This window comes from Rhincodon typus, chromosome 13, assembly GCF_021869965.1.
Source record: "Rhincodon typus isolate 14 chromosome 13, sRhiTyp1.1, whole genome shotgun sequence".
Taxonomy (NCBI): Eukaryota; Metazoa; Chordata; class Chondrichthyes; order Orectolobiformes; family Rhincodontidae; genus Rhincodon; species Rhincodon typus.
Window position 1 is genome coordinate 49,629,187 of NC_063344.1, and position 17,310 is coordinate 49,646,496.

Sequence of the window (17,310 nt, forward strand, 5' to 3'; positions counted from 1 at the left end):
AATGTAATTGAAATATCCATTGAAAAATGGAAACAGAACTTTAAGACTGATTCTGATTTCTTTTTGTAGTATGGATTTATTAACACATGTTTGAAGTCTTTGATTATAGAAAAATTCGGAGAAGAAACATGGGAGAAACTGAGGTAATTTCTGACACTTCCCCTCAGCCATAAGAGTGTTTCGAATAGTGAATGTCCGCGCACATGTGAATACAAGTGATAATGGGAATAAACACAGGTTCCCTCGGCAGGTACTAGGGCTCAGACATAGACTCAGTATTAAACCTCAATGCAGAATCAAGTCACCTTTACATTGCAACATTTTAAAATGAAATATCAATCCACTTCAAAAAAATAAATGAAATATTCTATGTTGATCAGATTTCTGGTTATGGTTAATGCACGTATTCTTATAATTTGCAGGCACCATTTCTAAATGTACATGTATATTTACATCGCTTAAATCGATTAGTCTCTTATTTATGCTCGACGTTTAAGTTGTAGGTTACATGTTATGCTTACATTTAATAGATCCAATGGATGATTCATCTTAGTCCAAAGATATATGTAGCACTCACTTAGCATTCGCTCCCCTGTTGTAAAAGAAAACTTCAAAATAAATCGATTTTTTTCCATTGGGTCTTCACATTGATGTAAATGTTTATCACTTTGATGCGACGAGATGAATAAATTAAGGCAATTTTTTTTTTTGTTTTAATTGATTAGTGTGTGTTTAAAGGCACATGCAGCAGTAACTTACTATATTTGGGCGAGACCCCGGCCGCAGCCTGGTGTTTGCATGCTGTGCGTATAGCAGTGGGAAGATTTCAATTTAAAAGTCCAACAGGGGGAGCTCTTCAATACCTTGGTCGCTGTACAGCCGAGTGCTTTAATGTCCAACTTCGAAAAAAATGACAACTTTTAAAATACAGTAACAATTATGAGAGATTGATCTATCTTAATAAGAATTTACAGTGATTTAATATGATTTCATGTTTTAAAACAAATATAAATGTTTCAACAGAATCGCTGCTGAAGTCCCAGACACTTTTATGACATTTAAAATATATGCGGACGATAATACAATGAGACTGGTGGAAGAAGCTTGCAAATTGTTAGGTGGGTTTTCACGTTATAATTATCAATATTAATACATTGCATTTCTAACTTCATGTTGCATTCAAATTATTACTCAATTTAACCCATCTCCCCAAGAGTTCCACTTGACCTCGAGTATTTTCGGTCTTTAAGTGCAAAGGAATTATATGCAGTCAGAAGCACTGAGAATGCACTGGAGCACTGAGGTTGGACTCTTGTCTTGATTTACTTTCTTATCCTTACAATGTATTTTCATCCTAAAAAGTCTTGTTCACACTGCAAATGCAAGATAGTAAAATTTAGTGTAGTTTAACTTTTTCCTTTGTCTCTTTTAATTTCTCTCTTGGTCCAATATTTCTTTAACTCATTACGTTTTTCTTGTTGTACCTGATTGGACACTAAATTCACACATTCTAACTTAATTTTCCTTCTCAATCCTTGTATGTTAATTTCACAATCTTTCAGCCTTATTGGTGAAGGAGAAATTAAGGTGCTTTCATCTGTTCTGGAGATCTCCCCTCAACAACTTTCTGCCTTATAGGCCTCCAATCCTGCGTCCCAAAATCCACATACAGGAAAGGCCCATTGTTTCAGCCTGTTCCTGCTCCACTGAATTTATTTCTTCTTATCTTTACTCTTACATTGTCTCCTCTCATTCAGTCTCTTCCCATTTACATTGGAGATTTTTCCAATGCTTTATACTACTTCCACAATTTCTAGCTTTCAAGCTCCAGCTGCTTCATCATCACCATGGACATGCAATTCCTATACACATCCAATTCCTGCTTTGTTTACAGGAGGTTTGATCAGCATTCAATTCCCCCACCCTCCTTCACCTGGTTTAGCTCATTCTCACTTTGAACAATTTCTCTGTTGTCTCATTTTCTCCACATCAGAGATGTGTCCATGGGTACCTGCAAAGGTCCCATTTATGTCTGTCTCTGTTGGGTACATAAACATTCCTTGGTCCGGTCCTACTTGGTTGCCCTCCGACACGTTTTTCTACAGTACATTGATGGCATCATTCATGCTGCATTGTTTTCTTGTCCAGAATTAGAAAAGTTAATCAATTCTGTTTCTAATTTCCACCTTTCCCTGACCGTCACCTGACTTTACCCCTCTTTTTCTCTCTGTTTCCATTTCTGGTTGACCGCCAATATTCATGACAAACTCACTGACACCTTTTTTTATCAGCGATCACTCGGGTCAAGTATGATTGACCGCTATAAGGGCATTTATTTATGGGCCTTCAGACAACTGAAGAGGCCAATCCAGGATCCACAGCTTCTATTGCAGTGTGGGTAGTAATGGTGTTTGGAACGGGTGGTGGGTGGGCCTTCCTGACATTCTGTCTCTTTTTGCGTAAGAGTCACTTCTGTTCAGTGGCAGAGTGGAGATTGCTTTCATGGCGTATAGTTCCCTGCTGGATAATGTATCTCCAATGATTCCAGTTTGTAGCCATGTCCTCCCAGTTGTTGATGTTTATTTACCCTTTATTCATTTTAGGGATGAGGGTGGCATTGACCAGGCAGCATTTATTGCCCATCCCTAATTGGCCTGAAGGCAGTTCAGAGTCAACCACATTATTGTGGGTCTGGAGTCACTTGTGGGCCAGACCAGGTAAGGATGGCAGTTTCCTTCCCTAAAAGACATTTAGTGAACCAGATGGGTTTTTCCCAACAATCGGCAATAGATTCATGGTCATCATTAGATTCTTAATTCCAGATATTTTATCGAATTCAAATTCCACCATCTGCTGTGGCAGGATTTGAACCTGGGTCCTCAGAACATTATTTGGGTCTCTAGATTAACAGTCCAGTGATAATACCACTTGGCCATTGCCTCCCAAAACAGATGAAAAGCAGTTGTTGATGTTGATATGTAATTTCTTGAGGTTGGTCCAGATGTTATCTCTGAAGCATTCCTTTTGGCCATCAGGGGCATACTGAAGTTTTTTTATTCCAAAAAAATGTTTTATTCATAATAAATATCTTTGCATATATACATTGTCACCAAAGCAGTTTGGTTCTGTATGGTTGCATATCAAGTAAATAAACAAAACATTGGACTTTGACTCTATCCAAAAAAACCAAATACCTCTCTTACACATACAATACTAATATTTACATATATTTGAGGCACTAGGAGGGTCCAATAACTGAACGGACCCCCATTTACCTTCAATAGGAAGACCTCAGACAGTGGTCTTTCTGCACTGCATCTTGTTGATAGCTGCCCTAAGCTATAGTGTGTCCTTCAGCTCGTAGCTGGGAGTACATGATCTGTTTTGGGAGCATGAGTTGGGCATTCAGATGACATGGAGTTGCTGTTGAATTATGGTGGTGGTAATGCTGGCTATGTTGGCCTACTCCAAGATGCTGATGTTAGTGCATGTGTTTTCCCAGGTGATCCACATGATTGTTCATAGGGATCTCTGGTGGTGTTGCTCCAGTGCTTTAAGGTGCCTACTGTAGGGGTAGTCCACATTTCAGCTCCATATAGTAGTGTGGGAGAGACAACAGCTTTGTAGACCAGTAATTTAGTCTGGGCCTGTAGGTCATGGTCTTCAAACACCCTTCTTCTGAGTCAGGCGTAGGCTCCACTGGCACAGCTCAGACAGTTGACACTTAGTGACACCTACAGATACTATGACTATACTTCCTCACACCCTGGTCCTTGTAAGGACTGTCTTCCATTCTCCCAGTCTCTCTGTCTCTATCACACTTATTTCAATGATACCTCCATCCACAGAGGTGCCTCTGACTTGTCCTCCTTTTTTCTCAGTTGAGGATTCCACCCCATTGTGGTTGACAGGGGTCTCAGACATATCTAACCATTTCACACACTTGTTCCCTTCGCCCTCCCTCTCCCTCCCAGAATAATGATAGATTTTACCTTGATTGATTTTATCCCCAACCAACCTCCTGATTCAAAGGAGCATTTGATGCTATTTCCACCATCCCCACAAGATGTCCACCATCAAACACATCTTCCTCTCCCCACCACTGTCAGCATTCTGCAAAGAATGTTCTCTTCTTGACATTCTGGTCCATTTCTCCATCACTCCTGACACTTCCTCAGTGCCACTGCTCCCCACCCCCATGTCACCTTCCTATGCAATTGCAGTAGGTGTAACTGTTGCCCTTTTACTTGCTCCCTCCTCATTGTCCCAAAAACACCCTCTAGGTGAATCAGTGGTTTACTTGTACTTTGTTCAATCTATTTGCTATATTTACTGCTCACAATGTGTTCTACACTACATTGGTGAAACCAAATGCAGACTGGGTAACTGCTTTGCAGAATACCTCTGCTCTAGGCAAGCTGGAGGTACAGTACTTATTTTCACCTTAGGCACTTTATAGCCTTCAGGTCTCAACACTGGATTCAACAACTTTAGAGAATAAACACTGTCCTCTGTTTTTATTGCACCCCATCTCCCACACACACACACTTTGCTCTTAGCAAAGTTGACTTACTGTCTACTATTCATTCCTACTGTTACTATCTTTTTGCATCCATATTGCTGGTCTACTGCCAATAGCACTCGCTTTGTCTGTTGCTGTGGGCACCCTTGCCATCTGATCCACTCTCTCCTGTTGTCCTTTCGTCAACAGCTAAACAACCACCATTTTCCAGCCACGTTCAGTTCTGAGCAAGACTCAAAATGTTACCTCTGTTTCTCTGACCACAGATGCCCTCAAACCTGCAGTTTCTCCAGCACTTTTTGTTTTTTTTTAATATTTAAAATCTCTAGCATCTTCTGAACTTTGCTTTTAATTATGTTGCTTGCATGGTTCACTCAAACCATAGATACCTGGTTTTCCAGTTTGCAACATTGTCAGCTTATACTTTCAGCATTGTGCTGCCCAAAAGTTGTAAAAGCCTAAATATGCCGGGCAGGTACATTGAACAATGCTATTTATATAAACCACAGCAAATTAAAAAGTGAAATCATGATGAGTCCAGTTTGGATAACCCAAGAGTCCATTTGGCAAAATTGTCAACCATACCTGCAAGAAGAATAGGAAATCCAACAGAATGTTTTTCATGATTAACTGAAGTTCTGGACTGGTGACTCCAGATTAGCTGAACTTGTCATATGTCATATGTGACACGCTGAACTTGTCACATCGTGCCTAACAATTGAAGGGAGTTGGTCCACACTGGAGTGTGAAATAACAGGCATGTGATCCTCCTGTGTCTGTGGAGGATGCACAATACCCAGGAAAGTAGATTCAAAACTCTTTCATAGAGCTCTCTCTCTCTTGAGAGTTGGCAAGAGTTCTGTGAAAGCCTTTTAGAAGGCCCCAGGGACCCCAGAGAAAGGAAACACAACCTGAAGGGTGTTGATTAGCTTGGTAATACTGACAGACTGACACAGGCATGTGAAATGATCTCCACCACATCCTGAATGAGTATTCACCAAGACACATTTTGAATGTGATTGAAGCCAAATAATATTGACGTCTTTTACAAGACCGTGCTTTAATTTTTAAAGAAGAAACATGTAATGGGGGAAAGTGAAGCAAAGAACATATCACTGCTATGGTCTACATCAATGTGGATGGCACTTACATAGATGGCTGCAGCTCCTTGTGAGACGAAGGTCCAAGAAACCACATTGCTACGCACGCACTACGAGGTGAACCAATCAGTGTTGGTGACCTCCAACATTTTTTAAGACATGGATCAGGAAAGTGGACAATCCTATCAATAGAAGAAAAGGGAGATTCTCACCTTGATGACTCTGATAAGTCTGGTAACTGCCCAGCCACTCACCTGTGTTGAAACCTAGCTGAAACCACAAAGGCTGAAGAGATGCTTTGGGATTCCACGCTGCATCACAGACAAGGAAACCATGTTTGACTGCATTGATGACATAGTGGACAATATCATACTTGTCCAAAGACGGCACACCAAACGGAAAAAGATTACTGAGTTTTTCCAGTGATGACTACCAATGTTAATCAATGCTTTTAACTGTACAAGATCAGGCTATTATAACGTGTGAATAAATTGAAAAATAAAGACACCTACCACATATGTTCTGCTTCACTGTGATTGTTTTGCTTCACAGAACATGCTTCATAGAATCGTAGAATCCTTACAGTGTGGAAGCAGGCCATTTGGCCCATCAAGTCCACACTGACCCTCCAAAAAGCATCCCACACAAACCACTCCCCTCCCCAATCTATCCCTATAACCCTGCATTCACCTGTTATGGAAGGGAAGAATTTAGTCATTTAGCCCATTATGTCTACACAAACTCTCTGAATAACTGTTCTGATTTAGCACCATTCTCATGCCTTTCCCCCATATCTCTTGAATGATTCAATTGAATTTGTCTCTTCCATTTTTCTGGGCAATGGATTCCAGACTCAAACTTGCTGTTTTGAAAAGTTTTTTGCACATTGCATTCTGTTTTTTTTTCCAATTCACTTGTATTCTCTTGTTCCTGATTGTTTTATGAGGGAGAACAATTTCTCCCTATCTCATCGATCTGGATACCCCATGACTTTAAAAACCTTGATCAAATTTCTGCTTAGCCTTCTCCTCTCCAGGTTAAAAGTCCCAACTTCCCCAGACTTTCTTCCTAATTTCAATTTATGATCTCTGGAACCAGTCTTGGAACATCTTCTGCACTCTTTCCAATGCATTCACATCCTTCCTCATGTGTAGCCCAGAACTTTACACAATCCTCCAGTTGAGTTCTAAGTCGTGACTTATGCAGTTTTGGCATAGCTTTCTTGCTCTTGTTCTCCATATCCATATTATTAAAGCACAGGATATACTGTATGCTTTATTAATGAGTCTCTCATCTATCCTGACCCCTTTAATGAATTATATGTGCATTCACCCAGACCTGTCTGCTTCTGCACACCCTTTAGAGTAGAACCCTTTATTTTATCTTGTCTCTCCATGTTCTTTGTATCACCACACACTTCCTGCATTGAGCTTCATTAGCTACCCACTCCACTAACTTGTTTATGTCCTTAAGTAGTTTTACACTCTTCTCATTGTTTACAATGTTTCCAAGTTTTGTATCATTCACAACCTTGGAAATTGACCTCTGCACACTAATACCTAGATCATTAATGTAATTCAGAAAAAGCAAGGGTCCCATTACTAATGCCCGAGGATTCCACTGCAAACTGTCTTCCTGGCTGAAAAGTATCCATTAAACATTATTATGTTTCCTGTTACTTAGTCAATTTTGTATCCACATTGCTACTGATCTTGTATTCCATGAACTATAATTTTGCTCTCAAGTCTGTTATGCATCACTGCATCGAATGCCTTTTGGAAATCCACATTCGTCACATCAATTGCATTACTCTGATCCAGACTCTTTGTTACCTCTTTAAAAAAAAATCCAGCAAATTAATTAAACACAATTTTCCCTTAGGAAATTCATGCTGACACTTCCTAATCGACCCACATTTTTTCATATGACTATTAATTCTATCATAAATAATTGTTTCTAGAAGCTTCCCACTGCTGAAGTTAAACTGAATGGCCTGTAATTGCTGAGCTTATCCTTACAAATATACTTGAATGAAATTGTATTGTTTGCAAATCTCCAGTCTTCGACACCTCCCGAGTCTAGGGAAGAATGAAAGATTATAGTCAATGTCTCCACAATTTCTATTCTCTCTACCTTCGATATCCTTAGATGCATCTCCTCTGGACCTGATGCCTTGTCAACTTTAAGTACTGAAAGTTTATCCAAGACCACCTTCTTATCAATTCAGTACATTGTTTAAAGCTAAAAAAGAAACTTGCAGTGAGCAATTATTTAAGAATTAAAGACATTGGCTAAATGTTCACTATTTGAATTGCCGTCAAGCCTAAAATGTTCATTTTTCATTTGTACATTGTTCTTTGACAATGTCTATTTGTGCTACTATTGATGACACTGCCTTCAGCCACCTCACCCCTTCCTTATTAGGCTTCCTTTTTGAACATCTCACTCTTTCCGTCCCTCTCTAGTTTACAAAACCTTTTCACAAGTCATGCTTCTGACTAAACTTTTTGTCTCCTTTGGAAACTCTCCTATCATGTTTTTTTATTTAAAAGAAAGATGTTCCTTTATTTTACTTATTCACTGCACCTCCTACATCCTTTACGTGCCTTGGAATATATTCAGAATGAAAGTCACCATATAAAAGTCAGTTGTTGCCGAAAGTCTGTAATTTTTTGATCCCGGTAACATGTTTTTCTTGTGACCTCCAGATGTGGAGCCAGCTATGGTGTTACACCAATTTGGAGAGTATTTTTTTGAGTTTTGCAAGAGATCTGGATATGATCACATGCTCCGTACTCTGGGAGGTAACCTAATGGAGTTCATTGAGAACCTTGATGCATTACACAGTTACCTTTCATTATCCTATCAGGCAAGTTTAAATGAGTTTTCTGAGACTCTAGGGGTCTGTTGAACATTCTAAAAGTTTTTTATGCTGCAGTAAGTGGACAATTTACCAGAATTTTAACAACCTGTATTTAGCTGTAGATTCAGCTTTTCGTTTTAGAATAATAGGAAACATTGGCACTGCATGAGTAGATTCATTTGCAAAAAGCACTAAAATATCAGTAACACGCCAATGCTGTAAATGCAATTTCAATTCCTATGTGCAATTAATTTTTATTTTAGGATGTCATAATAAAGGCATTAGATTTGAATGTTCACCCTGCTTATAATTACCACAATGCAGCCTATATACTCTCTTATTGCTCTGAAAGTTTGGGGGAGGAAGGTAGTGTGCGTTTGTGTAAATGGGTTCCAAGGTGACATGCTGGATTCATGGATTGATTAGAGCAGCTATAGAGACCAGCATTTCCACTGAGGTCTATGTTGGCTGTCTGAAGAGCAGCTTATGCTGGCCAATAGAAGACTGGAACCAAGTTAATACTCTTTTGCAGATTCAACTATTCTATAATTCAGCTGGGCAGGTTTTGTATATCATAGGAAACTATTAATTAGTGGTTAACTAGTGTGGATTGCTGTTAGGAATTAGGGAGTGGGAGATGGCGAAAGCAAAACTAATTAAAGAGCTGTGATTTTTCATTCTTTGCTGTAGATAATATTGCAATCCAAAATTCTAATCATTTAAGGTGATAATTGCTAAACAAAAAAACATGAACCTAAAATAACAGGCAGAAAACTTTGAAAAGACTCAACAGGTCAGGTAGCTTTAATGCAATGTGAAACAGTTAAAATTTCAGGTTGATTATCTTTCAACAGAACTGGGAGAAGTTAGAAACGTGTGGGGTATTTAGGGAAAGGCACCAAAAGAAAGTCCATGATAGGGAGGAAAACGGGAGAGATAGGTGACAGAAGTGTTCACCTTGCATGAGCAAAGGGAATTGTGATGCAGTAGGAAAATAGGCAAAGGATGTGTCTATAGGAGATTCACAGCTGTCAGAAAGTGAAGATAAGAGAAAAAACTGGTGTAGCCAATACAAAAGAAAATAGTAAGAGGTACAGGGTGGAGGCAAAGGTTATGATCTGAAATTGTTGAACTCAGCTTTGGGTGTGGAAGACTGTAAACTGCCTACTCGAATGATGAGGTGTTTTACTTGAACTTATGATGAGTCTGGAAATGTGCAGTGGGCCAAGAACAGAGATGTCAGCATGAGAGCAAGTTAGGGAATTAAAATGACAGGCCAATGGGAGCCCAGAGTCAAACTTGCAGGCTGTGCGAAGCTGTTCTGTAATGCAGTCACCCAATCTGTGTCTTGTCTTCCTGATTTAGAGGAGACAACATTTTGAGCAGTGGATATGATATACTACATTGAAAGAATTGGTACCTACCCAACCTACCGACCACCATACCCACCTACCAACTCACCCACCTGATACCCTATACACCTGCCACGTCTCCCACCTGCCACGTCTCCCACCTGCCACGTCTCCCACCTGCTACGTCTCCCACCTGCCACCTCGCATCCACCTGTCACGTCTCCCACCTGCCACCTCGCATCCACCTGCCACGTCTCCCACCTGCCACGTCTCCCACCTGCCACGTCTCCCACCTGCCACCTCGCATCCACCTGCCACGTCTCCCACCTGCCATGTCTCCCACCTGCCACCTCGCATCCACCTGCCACCTTTCCCACCTGCTACGTTATCCACCTGCCCCGTCACCCACCTGCCTTGTCACCGATCTGCTGCCTCACCCACCTCCCACCATACCATTTACCAGCCCACCTAACTACCAGTTCACTCATCTTCCACCTCACCCATGTGCTGCCTCACCCACCGACACCTTACCCACCTAACACAGTACTCCCCTATCATCTCACCTACCTACCACCGTACACACTGATTCACCTGCCAATGTCCTCCCCTATCTAACACCTCATCCACACTAGCCTCTTACCTCATCCACCCTTCACACACCCAGTTAACTCACTCAACTACCCACTTTATCACCTGCCTATTCACTCACTCATCCTTTCACTCACTCATGCACTAACAGTCATACTATACGTTCAAATGTGCCATACAACATCTGGTGCCTAAAAAAGGGTTGAGTCCTTTCTGTTCTGCGAGTCTACTCTGCTTCAGAAGAACTCTCCGAGAGTAACAAAAACCGAAAGAACTGTGGATTCTGAGGAAGCGTTGCCAGATCCGAGACGTTAACTCTGATTTGTCTTCATAGATGCTGCCAGATCTGCTGAGCTTTTCCAGCAACTTCGGTTTTTGTCTCTGAGAGTATTGATCACCTCAGTTCAGGTAAAGCATAGAAGAGCAACGCCAAGCCAGCGGAAAGTTCAAGTGGAGTGGCAATCCAGTGATGATTTCTGCTACTCAGAAGGTTTCGGCCAAACTTAGCAAACAGCACCTCATCTTACCCTTAGGAACTTTACAGCCTTCATTCAATATGGAGTTCAACAATTACAAATCAGAATATTGTGAACCTACCATTTGTGCTTTTTTGTTAAACTGGTAACTCTTCTGTCGTCAATCTCTTGTGTTTTTCAGCCTATCGCAGACTTCCTTTTGTCTCTTACTCCTCCACCCTCCCTCGAAACCCATTCCATTTCTATCTCTCCCCAGTTCTGATGAAAGGTCATCAACCTGAAACATTAACTTTGTTTCTCTTTCCACAAATGTTGCTGAGTTTGCTGAATACTTCTAGCACTGTCTGTTTTTATTTCAGACTTCAGCATCTTCAGCTTCCTTGTTAGTGAAGCCAATCAGTGCTCCATACTGGTCAACTACATGGTTTTCATTGGTAAAACTATAGCAGTACATCAGTGCATGTTTGAGAGTTACTAAACCTTGGGTCTTTCTAAGCAATATCTAAGTTCTATAGACTTAGGCAGGTAAGGTGCGGCTGTATTGAAATATTGTGTGCATTACATATCAGGTAAAGAAATGTTATGTGGGTGTTTGCTCAATAGCTTGGCTTGGAGACTCCTAGGCATGGCAATGGATTTCTGCACATACCATAGCCAACTGATCAAAACAAATCCAAGTGGTTTATATCCAGGCAAATATAAAGAGTACAAACACAATATTTCTTGTCATTTACCAAGTTTAAGGGGAAGAAAGCATTTGATGTATCCTCCCTCTCTGAAAACTGAAGTCCATATGTCACTCCCATCCATAATTTCCCATCATATAATAACAAGAAGCTTTGTGTTAGAACTTTATCACAAAATTAAAAAAAAACAAAGCATTTTTAAGAAGATCTTAATTGGTAAATTAAACAAAAGCTATCTTGAAAGCTAAGTTATTACCTTTAGTAAGGTGGATGTACTGATTTATAGTCTTCTATTAACCAATGCAATCCAACAAAAGGTTCAATATTAGTATTTTATTCACATTATGCAGGAGATGAATGCACCATCCTTCAGGGTGGAAAAAAATGAAGACAATTCCATGCTACTGCATTATTATTCCGACAGGAGAGGACTGTGTCACATTGTCCCTGGTAAGAATGCGTAGATAAGATTACTTTTGTACTTTTATATAATTGTAATCCCTAAACACAGTGAGGAGATATTGGCAGAGGACAGAGAACTGTTAGCATTGTACCGTTGTTTACAATGGGAGTTAGAGACAAATCATGTAATTACAGGCCTGTCAGCTTAACATTGCTGGTAGATAGATTATTAGAAGAAATTCTGAGGAATAGTATAAATCACCATTAAAACAAATACATGGTTCAGTTTAAGGCAGTGAACATGGATTGTGATGAAACATGATTGAAAGTTTTGAGATGGTAACAGGAAGTGTCAGTTTGGGTAGTGTTTCATATCATATGTATAGCTTTTAACAAAGCTTTCTGCAAGGCCCTACAACACAGACTATCCAGAAACATAAGAGCCCATCAGATTCAAGCTCAAGTGGCAAGTTAGATCCAAAATTGACTCAGAAGATGGAAGCAAAGGCTGTTAGTTGTCAGGTGTTTTTGTGACTGGAAGGCTGTTTCCCATGAGGTTATGCAGAGCTCAATATTAGATCTTGTTCATATTTTATCCAAAAGATGTAAATATAGGGGGATTTATTAAGTATTGTGCAGATGAAGAAAATGTTCATTGCATAGTTGATAGAATGGAAGAATTCTGAACACTGCAGGGAAAATATCAATTAATTAGTCAGGAGGGCAGAAAAGTGACAAATGTAATTCAGTCTGAAAGTATGGGGTATGTCATTTTCGGAGGGCAAACAATCTGCACGTATATTAACATGGACAAATTTGTTGACCAGAATTGTACCTTGTACTCTAGTTGTGACCCAATTAATGTTTTATACCATTTTAACATAGATCTTTTAGTTTATGCTTCAACTAATAAAGCAAAGTATACCTTATGCTTTCTTAATCACTTATCTACCTGACCTGCTACCTGAAGGGATCTAGGGACATTCCTTCCAAGGACCCTCTGTTCCTCTGCGCTTTTCAATATATTGCCATTCATTATGAATTCCCTTGCCTTGGTATCATATTTATGTTCAGAAAACATAGACTATGGAATAAACTATGCTGTGGTTATACTGTTCAACCACCTTATTGGTTGAATGAAATTCTTTCGATTTATATTCATGCAGAAGGTAAGTACAATTAATGGAAACCATTTGTTTTGTGTATTTCATCCTTTCATTGAAAACTGTGATACTACATAAGATGCAAGACCACTCTGGGCATTGTATCAATTGTTTCTGTGTGACATGTTTCCTTAATATCTTCAAGACTAATAATCATTAATTAATTTGAAGCAATATTCAAAGTTGTGACCTCCTTTCAAGGCTCAGGCATACAAGATTTTCTTACCTTTGGTCTTAAAGCAATCCTATCACATTAAGGATTAAACTAATAGTCCTTCTCCATTGTATATGTTGTGTTTGGGTCCACTGGTACCATCTGAGATGCTTTGCGTAGATTCACTGCTACCAATTCTTATTATTGGTGTAAATCTAAGTCGCTGATGCCATATGGCGAAGTATATCAATAAGAAGTCTATGGCTGAATCTTTATAAACAGTGTAGGTTCATTACATTGTACTTGATTACTAGTTGCATTACATCTGAGTTGCATGATAGTCTCTTGTGAGAGTTCGGGCTAGACTTAAGGGTCGGTAAACATTATGATAAACAACATAGAACCGAGCACTTAGACTGGTCTTGCAACTTAGAACAACTAGTACTGAGAACTGGTTAGCTTCTACCTGGAGCAGTTCTTTATACCCTGTTGAGTGGAGCTTACCTGATGATATCAGTCAACACTTGCAGGTACTAACTGCCTCTTCAATACTCCACACTACATTCATTGTCAAGCGATTCTCTTGTGATTGGTAATTGGAATTGAATGCAGTTTTGAATGGTGCATTCTGACCAACATATTACACAGCTTCGGTATGATGATTTTAAATATGTGTTGTATGGTGCTGCCAGTGTAACTAGATATTCAGTTTGCCTTTGTAGTGTTCTTGATTTTCACAAAGCAACGAATGGGCAAGGTCATCACTGAGATTCTGTATTTCAAGATCCCTACCTGCTTTTCCTTTTAATGAGTAGTATCAAACTAACTAAACAAATGTATCCCCCATTTATTTTCTCCCAATGTCAAGACCTGCACTTAATTTTATCAGCCATAGTTATTCACATTTGTAAATATGTGCCTGTTTTTCATGATCACCGCTGACCTTGAAGAAAGCTGTCCAGAAGGATTTAATAATCTATGTGGCATGAATTGCTCCTTCTGTAATGTTTGTTTGAATCTGGCTGCAAACCAGAGTGGGATGGGTGGTGGAGGAGGCTCCAGATGGAGAGTAAAGAGGGTAAGCAGCCAATCACATTGAGCTGCTTTCAAAGACTGCAAATCAGGAAATAGAATGCCATGATTACACTTCACCTTTTACTACATGTTACAGAAAGCAAAATGGAGGAGGCTTACATACTCATAGGATGAAGGCAGAAGTTGAAATATCATAAACAAGCTCAAAGAAGAAGAAAGAGTATTATCCTCTTCCTGAGACAAGAAGACCATGATGGAAGGGCACCTGGCTTTGCCAGGATTGTCAGCTACCTGATGATGCAAGATCTCTGTTGACTGCATGCATGTGGTTCTACAGCATAGACTGTCAATGGGAAGGGGCCCTCCCCTTTTCCATTTGAGGGCCTGGGGTGGAGAGTGTGGCACTCGGCAGTCCCTTGCAATCGTAGACTAAGTTCACCGGGTGCCGGGCCACGTTTAGTTTTTGTAACCTGGAGGAAACGGTTTTTCATGTAAACATAGAATGTTTCCGTTTGCAACCCATTTTTAGTATTTTTTGAAGGCCCTGCTCCTTAACTTTTGGTTGCACTTCAGTCCCATGATCCTGATCTACAGGCACCCGGTGCGTGAAGGGGTGAACAAGTCGGGGGGAGGGGGGCGGCGGGTGCGGTGGCTTCTTGTGCGGTCTGCTCCTTGGCCTGGCCAAGGTGGCAATCAACAGTTCCAGACAGCAGGCTGAGGAGGGGCTCATCATTTGTGACTGTCTGTGCCTGTTTCATGGTTATATCTGTGCTCGGGTGCTCTTGCAGAGGGAGCACACATTACTCACTGGCATGAAGAGGCCTTTAGAGACTGGTGGGCACTACAGGCTGGGGTGCATCATCAATCTGGACAATGTCATTTTACTTTTGTAAGTTTATGTTTCGTTCTATAAATTTCTGCTGGACAGTTAAATTATGTTTTATTTCAATACAGTGCCCCAGCAGCAGCTGTTTCATTATTATTTTCAACCTCTTATTTGGATAAAAGAATTGAGGAAGCTTTACTGTGTATCTAACCGTGTGCTGTCCCTGGCCCAGGAGTGTTTGATGGAGATGGTGTTGCGGGAACTTTTCTTTTAGTTTAAAAGAGTCGAGGGAGCTTTGCTTTCCAGTTTCTTTTAGTTTAAAAGTAGAGACAGCTTTGCTCTGTATCTAATCCAGTGCTGTCCCGGTCCTGTGGGTATTTAACGTGGACAGTGTCAAAGGAGCTTTATTTTAAAGAGTAAGGGCTATTTTACTTTCAGATTAAAAGAGGGACCTTTCATCTATACCTAACCCCATGCCTGTTCTGGGAGTGTTTGATGGGTACAGTGTGGAGAAAGTTTTACTCTGTATCTAACCCTGTGCTGTCCTGTCGTGGGAGTGCTTGATGGAGACAGCATCAATGGGGCATGACTTACAGTTTTAAAAGAAGTAGAAGGTGCTTTATTTTCAGTTTACAGGAGTAGACTATCAATGGGGAGAAATTCAGATCTAGAGCTGGCATCCCCTCCAAAGTGCATATAGTGTCCAACCAAACCAAAAAGTTCATCTCAGTAAATCCCCACTACACTGCCAGCATCTGTGATGGCTTTATCCTGCAATAATCCATATATCAACTGTTTTTGTTCATCCAAGATGCAATACAGATGGTTGCCTGTGACAAGAGCAAACCGCTTCGTACACAGCTCATAATTTTATTACACCCTATCAAATCACAGCTTGAGATCAGAATGTCTTTAACGAAAGTAATGGAGTCACTGCAACACCATGGGCAATTGGACAGAGCAAGACGGACTTCTTTGGAGGCTTCTGTTTAATTGTAATAAATATCTACTCCCCCAACATGGAAACATTATCATATCTGTCAGCAACTCAAATGGGAATGCATGAAATCTTTCGGGTCCCCTAGGCCAATCAGAGAACTCTTTCTCTGTCTGGGAATATTGACTTATCACATTGGTCACAATGACAAACTTTGTATCCTTTCTGGAGTCCGAGTATGACTTTAGCTGGTGGTACCCCACTTTAAGTCCAACTAAGAAAACACCTTGCTTGTTGACAGCTCTTGGAGTACCTCATCTATAGCTGATATTAGGGTGGCATTCTATAAACACTGGCTTGTTCACTTGTCTCATGTAGATACATTGTCTTATGTCTCCATTTGCCTTGGGTGCTATTATTTCAATATATTACCACCCAATATATTAGACCTTCTATTCTTTCTCTGTCTTTCTTGGATTACTCCCATCTTGCCCTCTGGAGTATCTAAGCTTGTTCACTTGGTTTGAGTTTCAATCAACATTCCCTGGAGCTGAGTTGTCTAACCACTTTCATTGATTGGAATTGGGGGAGTTGGTTAGCTCACTTGGTTTAATGGTTGGTTTGTGCTGCTTGATGATACCAACAGCGAAGATTCAGTTCTCACTCTGTCTGAGGTCACCACGAAGATCCTGCCTTCTCAACCTCACCCCTTATCTGAGACATGACACTGTCAGGTTAAATTCACCATCACCCACCTCTCTAATCAGAGAGTGCACCCATGATCCTCTGGGACTACAGTGACTACAATTGCAGTTGACCCCAGGGGAGGCTATGGCTGAGTGGTATTATCACTAGGCTGTTAATCCAGAGACCCAGGCAACATTCTGGAGACCCGGGTTCAAATCCCAAAATGGCAGAGGGTGGAATTTGAATTGAATAAAAATCTGAAATTACAAGACTGACGAGGATCGTGAACCTTTGTCAATTGTTGGGAAAAACCCATCTGGCTCACTAATGTCCTTTAGGGAAGCAAACTGCCATTCTTACCTGGCCTGGGCCACATGTGCCTCCAGACTCACAAGCAGGTCTAGGCCCGAAATGTCAGCCTACCTGCTCCTGTGCTGCTTTGCCTGCTGTGTTCATCCAGCTCTACACCTTGTTATCTCAGATTCTCCAGCATCTGCAGTTCCTACTATCTCTGAAACA

At 40.5% G+C, this 17,310-nt stretch overlaps 1 protein-coding gene across 1 annotated transcript in view; it reads left to right on the top strand.

Moving 5' to 3' along the window:
• Positions 1 to 17,310, top strand: part of LOC109917017 (guanylate cyclase soluble subunit beta-2-like) — a 47,537-nt gene that overhangs the window by 4,706 nt on the left and 25,521 nt on the right. The window contains exons 2-5 of the mRNA XM_048604116.1: positions 70 to 143; positions 1,024 to 1,118; positions 8,331 to 8,491; positions 11,938 to 12,037. Coding sequence (XP_048460073.1) covers positions 70 to 143; positions 1,024 to 1,118; positions 8,331 to 8,491; positions 11,938 to 12,037 — 430 coding nt within the window. The remainder of the gene's footprint in view (positions 1 to 69; positions 144 to 1,023; positions 1,119 to 8,330; positions 8,492 to 11,937; positions 12,038 to 17,310) is intronic.